This window comes from Lactuca virosa, chromosome 7 (genome assembly GCF_052849685.1).
Source record: "Lactuca virosa cultivar CGN04683 chromosome 7, Lactuca_virosa_CGN04683_v6, whole genome shotgun sequence".
Lineage (NCBI taxonomy): Eukaryota > Viridiplantae > Streptophyta > Magnoliopsida > Asterales > Asteraceae > Lactuca > Lactuca virosa.
In genome coordinates, this window is record NC_136432.1 from 265,283,108 (window position 1) to 265,296,457 (window position 13,350).

At 34.0% G+C, this 13,350-nt stretch overlaps 1 protein-coding gene across 1 annotated transcript; it reads right to left on the minus strand.

Moving 5' to 3' along the window:
* Window positions 1-4,947: 4,947 nt before the first annotated feature.
* LOC145124831 (Major facilitator superfamily protein) lies at window positions 4,948-12,927 on the minus strand. The gene is made up of 9 exons (XM_079060295.1): window positions 12,603-12,927; window positions 11,146-11,357; window positions 10,129-10,193; window positions 9,856-10,018; window positions 8,117-8,265; window positions 7,742-7,966; window positions 7,238-7,406; window positions 6,982-7,074; window positions 4,948-5,382 (listed from the first exon to the last, which is right to left on the minus strand). Exons 1-9 carry the CDS (start codon window positions 12,850-12,852, stop codon window positions 5,077-5,079), a joined length of 1,632 nt encoding a protein of 543 aa, XP_078916421.1. The 5' UTR covers window positions 12,853-12,927; the 3' UTR covers window positions 4,948-5,076.
* Window positions 12,928-13,350: the final 423 nt, after the last annotated feature.

A 13,350-nucleotide genomic window follows, 5' to 3' on the forward strand; every position in this document is an offset into this window, starting at 1 on the left:
ACCTTAATAAGCATTTAGCCTTAAATGCTGAATTTTAAGAGGTACACCCCTTAAAGCAGCATTTACAACAACTTTATGCATTGAAATCTTTGGTCAACAAGAATGAAATTTGAACCACTTTAGAAAGTGAATCGGACAATTTACCAAAGGGCTTCTAGCCCAGCGGTATCAGGTGGTGCCCTCCCTCTTTGAGGTCGAGGGTTCAAGTCCCGTCGTGGACATAAGTGGAATTAGGTGTTAGTTTAGGAGTAGATTATATATTTGTAATTTCCGGTTCAAAAAAAATCGGTCAAATTTAAATTGATATTCCTACAATGTCGCCCAATTAAATCTGTCAAAGAGCAATTGAATCAGTCAAATATGATATGCGAACAGAACTCCACTACACAATCTTCGTACCTATATCTAGAATCTCGCCTCCTTCCCAACTGGATAACATAAAATTGGTCTCCCATACTCTCCCATGGCCTCCCACCTAAATTTTTCCTTGGAAAACCCTAACCACAAAATCTGACACCCACCACCAACCACCACTCTTTCTCTGTTGCAGATGCGTTCCATCACCGTCATCGGCACCATCAATCGAAACCCCTACACCACCTTCCACAACAAAAATGATGTCGATGATACACCTTCTCTGCCTGAATTTATTCGGTTATTTTGATGATTAAGCTCTGTATTCCTTATCTCATGAATGCTCTCATCGTCGTGGTGGGTCCACATGATCTGATTTGGTAACTTTCAATTTATGTGAACTAGGTATTTTGCTTATTCTTCTTCTGATGAAAAACATTATCTATTTTTGCATTTGAACAATCTGTTTAGCTTTAGGTTTCTTTAAGATAAAAAATTGAAGTTATTTGTATCTGTATTCAGGTTTTGCAAGCAAATCTTAGATTTTTTTTACCCAGATAATTTTTATTTTAGGTTAGATTTCCTTCAAATCGAAGTTCCTACAATTACTTTTGATTTTAGGGTCGATCGATATCATGTTATATTTATTGATTTCTTTCAGAACAAGAAGGCTAGAAAATCACCGCCCTTCCTGGTGCATCGACACAGCCACCCTAAAATGACTCAACCTCCAGACTCATCGTTGCAATCACCACAATCCACCGCCACCAATACATGCATGCTCCAACATCCAGCAAACGTTGTTCTCCACCTCTCTTACTCGAAAAATTCCTAAATGTCCTCTTTGTTACTCCAGAAACCCTTTAAGTTGAACTAGGTATGAAATTGAAGGTTACGTGTATCTTTCTATCTTTCTCCCGTCTTTCAACACATAGAAGCATCAAAATTACTTTTAATTTTACAATAGTTTGTTCGTTTTATAGTGAAGTTGTGTTGCAATGTTTTTGCTTATTTGGGTGTTTGTGATAATTTTTTTATCAGGGCACAATTTTGATATACATCTGACAAGAAGTAGATGGTCAGTCAAGAAGTGGATGAAAAAGACCATGAGATCTTAATGTACGATCTAGAGGTAAGCCATTCAAATAAAATGTTTTCACTTTTTCTTTTTTGATTCAGTGTTTTTGAATATAGTGAACTTCTAAGACTAAAAACCTAAAACGTCGTCTGCACCACCACTGAGGTCTCTCTCTCTCTCTCTCTCTCTCTCTCTCTCTCTCTCTCTCTCTCTCTCTCTCTCTCTCTCTCTCTCTCGTTCTTCCTGTCAACAACATATGGTGAAATCGGCCAATTTTAGCATATACTTCATGTACTATCTTTCTTCCCTTTAGTTTTTTGTTAGAAGGTCTTAATTTTGAAATTTATTGGCTTTTTTCATCTTGAAGCTCTTTGTCCATGAATCATTTCTCCTCTCTAGAAACCGCCTTCTACAAAAGTGATGCCAACTCTTTATTGTTTAGGTATTATCTTATTTTTATTCAGATATTTGTATAGATTTCATGATTTATGTAGAAAATATATTTGGGATTTTTTGTTATCTTAGGGTAAAAGTATCTGTTTGTCACAAATTTGTATATAATTCATTTTGTAGGTTTTTTTAACGGGTTTTCATTGTTGGTTTTATTCACAGATATGCTATTTTTGGTGATTCTGACAAAGACAAAGCAGAGTTTATTGTTGGTTCTTTCCTCAGGATATTTAATTTGTTAGATTAAGGAAATGGAAAGGATATTGACTAGATTAAGGGGAGGAGTTACATTAGTAAGGCCAGAAGAGCATAAATGTGTTGAGAAAACTTTCTCAGTTGTAACAGGTCACTAGACAACAAATGAAGGATTCTATGATTTAGTGTTGGCCACGAGACACTATTTCCAACCTTGGTTGGCTACGATCAAAAGTGAAAATCAGATCCCCCTATCATACCTATATGTATATCAGTATATATAAATCTTTGTATGTGTGTATTTTTGTTCCAAAACCATTAAAACCTTGGCACATATTTATGGTTTGAAGCCTCGACATCGTTAAATATCCCAAAGCCCCATTATCGAGAAAACATACATTCATTAATTTATCAATTTAGCCACTGAATAATTACTTTTCCTTATGATTGTAACGTTATAGTTTAGTGCATAAATCTATAATATGATTAAATTATGCGGTGCTTTTTTGTAAGTTGTCCTAATATTGAAATCGGGTAATCTGCAAACAAGGTATTTATAAATGATCAAAAAGGTGTAATGGCTTACAAGTGATTTTTTATAACTTTCCTTATATTTATAAATTTATTTGTGTTTTGGAAGGAAGTGCATGACTAATGTTTGTGTGGTTTATGCTAGGATGGACGCTCAAGGCTCCTAATTATGCAATTTATTTCCAATTAACTTCTAATATTTCTTAGTTATTTTTTACCTTATACTTGCAGGTTTTTGATTTATATGGAGTTGATATAAGGCAGAGATGATCAACATTAAACCTTTTAAAGAAACTCAACCTTAAGGTAGACATGAAAATAATTTTAAACGCCATTTTTAGCATTTTCTAATATATATGACAACATTTTTGCTAAATTCCATTTATTTCTATTACAACATCGTACTTTGATTAATTCATACACTATTGTAACTGAAATAACCATCAAAACAGAGGAAATAGAAAAAATAAATAAATTAGATTTGTTATTGATGTGTCGCTATGTTAAAAAGGTTTCTTACTTGCAAATGGTTTCATGGAAATGGCTTATTTTGTTTATTATGTTTTTTAAACTCTGTGTTGTTTGTTATAGGAACAACATAGTTTGTTTAATAATGACAAGTTTTTCTATGAAATTGAAGTCATTTGAGTTTCTGAGTCAAATGGAAGCATGTTTATATAATAAAACGGAACACTTTTATGTATATGTGAAGGTTTCATCTCTCCGGTCGAGGTAGTAAGTGGTTCTATGTTCCCCATTTTGACCATCGATATGGAAAAATTATTAAAAACAACCGACTGGTTAATAACTTTGTATAGTTAATATATCATTTATATATTTGACTATCTTCTTTTACTTTTCTTCAAGGAACAAGACATGGTAGCTTAGGGAGACTTTTATATGGTGTATAATATAGGAGAGTTTTATATGGAAAAATTATTAAAAACAACCGACTGGTTAATAACTTTGTATAGTTAATATATCATTTATATTTGACTATCTTCTTTTACTTTTCTTCAAGGAACAAGACATGGTAGCTTAAGGAGGCTTTTATATGGTGTATAATATAGGAGAGTTTTATATGGTGTATAATATAGGTGAGAATTGTAACTAAAGAAAACCATTGATGTGTGGTTGTTGCTATGGAGAATAGAGGACCAGTTCATGTTTATCTTACTATGTGAGTTTCCAAATCACTATTCTTTTTTATTTAATTTTCACCAAAAACAGAGTTATTCTCTAAATGATGAATGTTTTCATATTTGTCCAGGTGTGGGATAGGGAAAGTAATAGGTCTCCTATTTTTTCATAGAATATGTCACCGTTAATGGAAAAATAAGATTGTTCTAACCTTATCTGCGCATCACACACAAATGGTTAATTAAGAAAGTAGATTTCCATTTTTGTGTGTGTTTCCGTGTGTGGCAAAAATAGAAATAACAATAGACTTTCTATTTTTGTCTGACACATGCAACCATACCAACTGAAATAACATTGCACTTTTTGTTTTTCTTTCATTACAACATCCTACTACTTAACAGTATTGAAAGTTGATTTTTTTTTTACTTGTATATCATACTCTTTTTACAGTTTTTTTCACTGTATTGAAAGTTATTTTATGAATTTTTGATTTTTTTTATCATCATAATTTCTCTTAAAATAGCATTGTATTATAACTGTATCTTAATGAACGGTTCCTTATATATGATATCTGTTTTTTCTACCATTGAATTTGATATGATCTATGTTTTTTGAGTCATGGGATGAAAATTTGAAGATGAGAAGTCCTATATTTGATATATTAGTTTTTTTTAGTTTGTTGTTTTGGTTTTTTAGATCAACATTGTACTTTGTATATTTTCAGAAATTTTTTACTTATCTAAGATTTATTAATAAAGATCCTTGGTAAAAGTTTCAAATAGGCCTAGTGTATATATTATATTTTTTTATGTAAAAAGTAAATATTGTTGTAGAATTTGTTTTAAGAGAAGTCATGGATGTTTAAGAAGTTTATTTTAATAGGTTTTTGGCATTTTTCTGATTATATATATATATATATATATATATATATATATATATATATATATATATATATATATATATATATATATATAATAAACTATTCATACCCATTTATCTAGATTAATGTCTTTATTACCCCTTTATCCTTGTTCAAAGGATTTGTTGGTATCGACTTATTTATATTTTTGCGAATAATGATTCTTATAGTTTCCATCATCTTTTCTCAAGATAATAATAATAGCAAAAATTTACCAATTTATGGAGTCTAAGTTAATATATTGTTCCCAACCTAGAATTTGGCTTGGCTAGAATAAAAGTAGTCAAAAAAAAAGTTGATTAAAGATTTTGATGAATCTTAGAATATTTACAGTATTGTTATGATGATCTGTATCTGTTTATATATATATAAGTAGTGTTAGAAGGGTGATGAGTATGAGTATCAAGTATCAACTAGACTTGAACTGAACAGGGACATCTTCCTTTGGTTTGGGATTGGGAAGGGGATTATGATTGGGAAGAAGGTGTAGGAGTGGCAATGGTAGCAAGGAGCTGAAGTTGCAGATGATTATAAGAAGGGCCAAGCTGTCAAAGCGGTCCTTGGTGATACCCAAAACCTGGGTTAAACCCGCACCAAAAAGACCCCCAACAACACTACCACCATTCGATACAGACATCAGGGTTGCAAACAGCGTTGCTTCCATCCCTTCAGGACACAGCCTTGCTGCTAGAACAAGAACCGGCATGAAAGACGCCTGCAAAATAAATCAAATTTTTTTTTATTTTTATTTTTCTTTATTACACCAACACAGTATATGGGATGTCACCAACTTTTCGTTTATGCTCCACTCAAGTATATCACATATCATCATCACTTATCCACTCATCCTATATACCTAATAAAAACTGAAACCCATCTTTTTGCTTCGTTTAAGTTTCCGTCTTTGGGTTTGGTTTAACCAGATCCTTTTTTCAAGTTTTTTTTTTCTTTTTTTTTTTTGCAACTGCAACTAGAATGACAATATATATATAGGGAAAAGTTCAATAGAGAACCATAATTATTGGTTCTTCAAGGAACCAAATCTTTTTTTCAATTTCTAGAGCTTATTCTTTATCGAAAAAAAAATCTAAAAATATCTAAATTCATATATTAACATTGTGAATGTGAAAAATATTTTTCGGATTCACCGTGTGAATCCAAATTCACATTGTGAATTTTCAAAGATTCACATTGTGAATTTGACGTAAAAAAAAAAAATCGAATTTGATATCATTGGAAAAAGGATAAAAAGTTATGAATTTCTGTATTTTTAGTTTTTTTTTTTTATAAAAAATAAGTTCTAAAAGTTGAAAAAAAGATTGGTTCCTTGGTTAATTATGGTTCTCTATTGAACCTCACCCTATATATATATATATATATATATATATATATATATATATATATATATATATATATATATATATATGTTACAAAACAATTCCATATTGGTTCAGTTCGGTTTATATTCTAGCTTTGAAACAACAAGAGTTTTCTGAATTCTCTCCTTGTTAATAGGTATTATACATCTTTTTTTGGCAAATTGTGGGAAATAAATAGCAAAATACTTCACTCTTTTTACCAAAGTTGGCAATATACTTCCCTATTTACCAGCATACTTGCTTTACACATAAACGGCAATGTATGTGGTTACATTTCCTAACACTAAAATATAAATGGAAGCATACTTGCATTCCTTTATTGGCAATAGCAAATTAGCAATGTTCAACAAATATAGTACATGTTAAAAAAAAATAATAATAATAATAAAAAGGTAGCAAGCATTGCCCATATTTGTAGCGCGAGCGAGCGAAGTTTTCCGGGTTACCACCGATTTTTAGTTTTTCCAATTAAACCAACCATACAAGTTTGAGACATTTTTCTTTTATATTGACCATAATGACCTGTGATATCAGGTTAAACAGGTTTTTGGCTATTTTTGATAATTTGGCATATGATGTGGCATAACTATTATTATTATTATTATTATTATATTAAAAGAATCAACAAGCACATACACTTTTCTTTTTTCTTCTATAAATACGCCATATAAGGCAAAAGAAGGAAAAAAAAAGCAAAAATGGTTATATTAAACAGATGTCTCAAACTTGTATGGTTGGAGTGATATTATAAATATAAGAAATATGGTTAATCTAGAAGACTGCCGAAAACATAGTGGATTTTATACAATTAGCGGATATAGTGTTTGTAATGTTGGCATGAGTTACAGTGTGGTTAGTTGTGTTTGAAAATTTGTGTAATTGTTAAGCAAAGAAAGCAAAACGTAAATGTAGGTGTAGAATGAATTATTACATACCTGACCAAGAACTGTTATGATTAAAGAATCCCCAATTGCAAACCACTCATCACTTATACCAAACTGCCTATTTAGCCCTGTGACAAGGATAACCTAAAAATAAAAAAATCCGTAGAATAGATTAGTGAAAAATCCATATACTTTCATCAGTCCATGAATAAAAAAAAGTATATTGATTAATTTGAATAAAGTGGTAATAGTGTTAGGAAAAGTAAGGGTTGTGGATTTTGGGGAAAAAAAGAAATTTAATACAAACCTGAGTGAGGCCAAGGGCAGTACCAGTAAGAGTAGTAGCAAGAAAAATTTTGCGCAAAGGAACATTTTTCAGATATCCATTATAAAGTCCAACACCAAGAAGCGAAGCAATTGATGTCACAAGCTTAACACGCCCCAGGAACTCTGGTGTAAAACCCAGCTTATTTGTTCTGTATGCACAACAGAGAATGTGTTTGTTTTGTTACACAGAAAAGGACAGGAGGACACTGTCAATGGGACAAAAACTGGAATCTATTATTCCCTCCTGAAAAAGGAGGTCTGTGCAAAAATGCCCTCCCTCCTCATCATTGAAAACAGCCCTTGTCTAAGGCTAGTTTACATACCATACACATCTTGTGCACAAACAAGAGATGTAGAGTAGAGTGTCTAGCATAGCCTTTTTTTTTTTAATTAATTCATGGAAAACGCAATACAACTTGTACTGCACAACAAAAGGTAAATATATAATATATAATATATAATATATGATGGATGAGGTGCGTACGTGAAGTAAAACATGGCGGATTCGGAGTGAGGAGTTGCCTGCCAGAGAAATATAAATAAAGTGGGAAGGAAGACATTGGGTTGTCTGACCGCTTGCCACAGCTGAAGAATACTAGTAGTAGTATCTTTTGATGAACCAGAACCACGTCCCATACGTTGCTCTTTCACTAACACAGCAACCGCAGATGTCAACAAAGGAAGCAATGCCGTAACACCAAAAACAAACCTGTGAAAATTAGCAAAATAATTCTTCATTTACATTTTACACACAGCATCAGTTGGTTGGGAATTTTTTTTTTTTTTTTTTTTGGGTAAAGTTATGTTCCATTTTTTTGTTTTGTCCCAGTCTAATGTCTAAACATAGTATTGAGCATACCTTACACCATAAGCATGCACCAGGGAGCCACTAAAGTAGGAGCTTACGATTCCTCCAAAGGCCGAGGATCCCCAACATAGTGATTGAAGAGATCCTGATACACTTTGTGTCTCACCACGTGCTCTCTCTACAACCATGGAATCTACGACCTACAACAACAACAACACTTAACACTTTAAACCATTGGAATTACAATTTACAAACAAACAGACCACCAGCAGCAGCATTCTCTTGACTTTAGTTGTTGCTCTGGCTCCAACCACAATATACTCTAGTTCTAGTTGACAAGGTTAATTGCTTTGGTCTGGATGGAGGGTGGGGTTTTTGAAATTGTAACTTTCTGAAGCAGAAAAGTAGAATTAACCTTAATGACAAAGGAAGGAAAGGAGGTGTCAGGTGTGGGTACCGTATAATAAAAACAATTCTCAGTGTGTTGTGGTTTAAGTTGATCTACATCTGCTCTTGGGTTGGGAATTGGGATCCAATTGTGGTTTTGTATTTAAGTAACAACATATTTTGGTGTTTCACTTTCACCTATTATTACCTAAGTTTTACATACTCCTTCCTCACCATTCTCCCTCATAGTCGTAGGTACATGTTACTTATCACAACTAATTCCCCCATCCTTTGACCAATTAAAGTGATTACAAGCCAACTAAGGCTGTGTTTGTTTGTTACGCTAAAGTCTAAACGTACAAGCTTTCTAGGCCAATTTATGATGATGAGGAGAGCCCAAACAAGATCTAGAGTGAGTCTATGTCCTACCTTGTTCCACCTTTCTAGATAGGACAAGACAAAAGATTCCTTTCATGAAATGGAGCCTAATTCTCTACATTTTAGAGAATCAAGTGCTAAACTGATCAACTCTCAACCATTCAAGGATCATTTATTGGATACATGTGAAGAATTAGCTATGTGGAGGGCTACAGTTCTTACATCACCTCCTTAAGCTAATTTCCTTCCAAATCAATGTAATTTCCATATTTCTAGTGTGATTTTGTTAACAACCATTATAACTTTTCTCTTAATGATTTAAGTTGTGCTTTACTCAATAGCTAGGCAACGGGCATGAGCCACCATGCCAAAAACACCCTAGAGGCCTAGATTAGGTGTGATGATGGTAGGCTTAAGTGCTATGTGTGATTCATGTTTTAATTCATCTACTTTGGTTGGAATTAGATTACATGATGTGGCTATGATTTGGTAGAAATCCACATTTTAAATTATTTTTCTAAAATCCCCAAATCATATGTTTCATTAGTTGTTGTACAGTAGTAGGCTGTAGTTATAGATTAATAGCAAACAAGAAATCAATTAATTTTTACCACACAGATAATCGCTAAAACCTACAAAGTGTGGTTTCCAAAATTAAACAATATGCTGGTGATTTTTATTAGGTGGGACTTGGGAGAAATACCCTTCTATTTTTTATTTAATTTTTTCTTAAAGCTTGGTTTTCTAAGTCCTCGTCACACAATTAAAAATTATATTGAAGCATATTAAGCAGTGCATCTAATTAGACCAGCGATTACAACTACCGCAAGTTTACAACAACTTTTTATATCCTCAAAATTAGATATACACAGGGTGCAACACATTATTAGACTAACCAACAACCCATAATTAACGGGGTTTTTGAGTCCTAAAATAGAGAAGCAATTTTTTGAAGCAGTGAGATTTTTATATGTCTACACAGCCTACATAAATAAGAATACAATACAAGTAGTAGTGGTACTTACAACATCTGAAAAAGCAACAGAAAGAGAGCCAAGAAGTATGCATAAAGCAGCACCATACTTGCCATCGACAAAACTGGCCATTAAACTCCATGAAAGAGCTCCAAGGAGTCCGGATAAAACTAGATACGACCTTCTTCGATACCCAAAAAGTGGGACCGAGTCACTACAAAAAGAAAAATGATTTCATGCAATGTAAGAATACTTAATTGTTAATTGTTCAGTGTAACAAAAGCAGCCTACAAGACAGGTTTTGTAGTAAAAATATTCACGCACCTGATAAAACCATACACCGGCTTAATAAGCCAAGGCAACGCTGAAAAACCGGTTATCACAGCTGTCTAGTCAACCATGTAATAACATATGGCTGGTTAGTATTAGCTAAATAACTGCAAACTAGATCATGGGCTAATCCATAAACATATTAAGTATTAACAATAAAACAGTAATCTTCTCTATTCCTTTTGTAAAGGCCAACCTTCGGACTTGGGAGAAACAGAAACATTCAACTTAAACATACATATCTATGTTTATCAACAGAGGAATTCTTTGAGGGCGTGTTTGGTTTGTAGAATGTTTTGAAAGGATCCGCAATTTTTCAAAGGAATTGAAATCTGACACGTGTTTGGTTGGCAGGAAATGAAATGGAATTCAACATTCCTTCGTATGTTTCTGCTTGTTTAGTAAATATGTCTTCCTAGGGTTTGGAATGTAAATAAGGACAAATGATAGATTTGCCTTTTCATAAATTCTTGTTTGTTTCATAAATACATATTTTGAGATCACAAAAATATTTTAATCACCTTTTAGTAATTTCTTGTTCACCAAGACTATTTTTAGGTAAACAATAAAATACACATCTTAGGATGAAAAATGCTATTTCTTAAAAAATATATATATACTGTTTTCAGCTAAAAGCTAAATTATAAATATTTAAAGTTGCCCTTTTAGAAAATAGAAGGGTATTTGAGAAGCAATATTATTAACAAGAAGGAGATGCTTGGGATTGAACTCCACAGGTTTTAGGACGGAATGTAGAAATCCATCGGTCAAAGGATGTTGTGAATCCCAACGGAATTCAATTTCGTATTCATTAACAACTAAACGCCGGAATGAAATCCCGTGAACCTAAAAGAATTTATGTGCAGAGACAAAAATAACCTCTAAAGATGTGTGGCAAAACAAAGAATGAAAGAGTGACACAGGTGCACAAAGTCTCCTTGGTTTTGCACACATTTTCACTTGTATTCTATTAAGTGCAAAAAATAGGTAAATATACTAATATTGATGTACCTCAGCAGGGTCTAGATGCAAATCATCCTTTAAATAAAAGCTGACAGCGAGTCTAGAAAGCCCCAAGACTCCTTGGACAAAATATACCATAGCAACTGCACAATTATCCGGTGTAAGGTCTACACCATAACAGCTAACAGAGCGGATACAGTATTTATTTTTATTCTTCTGAGGCACAGTTTGACTAGAAGAGACTGCCCCATCACCATCACCTGCAACAATGTGACTTACTATTAATAAACATGAGCATAAAGAATCCCTGTTAACCTAAAACGATATATTCCATAAATAAACCATATTTCTTAACAAGGAAAGGAGTAGGACAGAACAGTGCATTTATGTCAACAACACAAAATTGCAATTCTTTGTCCCACTCAAAATTCCCTCTTGGTCTCTCGTCTATAGTCTGTACAAAACACATGAATGTCCTCCTCATCCTCATCATTACAAACTTTATCCCATCCACTTTTCTTCCATGTAAGCCATAGGGTTTTTAGTGAAGGGAAATTATGGTTTATCCAAAAACAAACTAAACTAAAAATGTAATAATAATGTTAAACAAGGAAAAAGACCAACTAAAAACCAGACTCTAGTATACCAATTTACAACATAATAATAAAGAGACATAATTTTAATGATTCATTTATCATCAAACAGCCCTCTCTTATTAAGCCTTGCTTTTTTTTCAACTCATTCAGTGAAACATTGGTTTCCGCACATCCCTCTCACTCAAGTTGCATATCAAACACCTACAATACATCTCAAAAGTTATAAGAAGCATAACTTCATTTGCCAATTCAACAAGGTGTAGTGCACTACAAAGTAACATACACTGTTTAGTGTTTCCCTAACACTTTGGAACTGAGAATAATTTCACCTGTTGCGCATCAATCTCCAACCCACAGAGGCACATTTGATTTCAAGACCACACAGATGTCCCAAGCAAAGGGAAGAGCATACATCAACCGACTTGACTTTACTGATGGTTAACTGTATCTAGTTATCTGTTATTCCCATGAGAATAATTAGTCTAAGCTGCTTGTATTTTGAATCATGGTTACAAGTCTAGATGAAACGTCAGAAACCCTAAGTACAACAGCTTATTAGTCTAACATGTCATTAATTCTAGCATGTTCTCAGATCCTCACCCCATCACTCCCTCAGGATGCCAACTGATTCTAATTCTAGTATACTCACAGATCCTAACCGTGTGAACACCACCGGAGTGCCCAAGTTCGCCCAAACTGATTGTAAATTTGGCTAACTGAATCCACACTGATAGTTATACAACTCTACTTGCTGCAAGACCGTCAATTCCCACACACCATATGCTCAAAATACCGCAGATAACAAGATATATATAACTAGAGCCGTCTACTTCCTAAACAACATAATAGTAGTAGTAGTAGTACATATTCACTACAAGTGTAAAAAGCAAATTATCACTTCATCCTTACGGTTTCTGGAACTAATAAAGGGCTCATCCTCAGCTGGCATAGGAACGGTGACTGACATATCGCTTTGCGGCGGCGGTGTGGAAGTGGAATGTGTTCTACTGCCTTTAACTGGAACCCGTTTGACGGAGGCGGGGACAAAGGTAGATGGTCTCCCCGGGATCTGAGAGAGGCTAGCAGAGAGAGAGACGTTAGGGATAATTGAAGAATTTGGTGACGTTACGACGGAGATTGGAGAAGTCGTGAATATCATTTTTAAATGCCTGTTTTTGCAGGCTAGTGCTACCAATTTTATGCTGACATTCACAGACTCCCTTTGTTTAGAGGAAATGATTATCGGCATCCTTTTCATTTCATGTTCTCTTCGAATTTACCATTTACATTAAGTGTATTTTTGGGCTGTCCAATCTGAATTTTTAAGATCTGAATTTTTAAGAGATGTGAATTTCTAATTGATGCAACATAGATCTAAACCACCTCTTCGCTCTCTTCTCTTCTCTTGATGGCAGCTAGGGCGGAGAGATATGCGAAGTCACAACAGAGAGACGCGTTAGAGCCACCCTAGAGACTGTATCCCGGGAGCGGGCTCCGACAATCAAGTTAGATCATCTGGTAGATCTGAGATGGTTCTCCTTAGCCAGAGAGAACCATCTTGGTGCTGGTGGTGTATGGTGGTTGACGGCGGAGGGTGGCGGCTGAGCCACCCGGCCGGAGTCTAGGGTGGCGGCTGATCCAAAGGGAAGGATCCTCC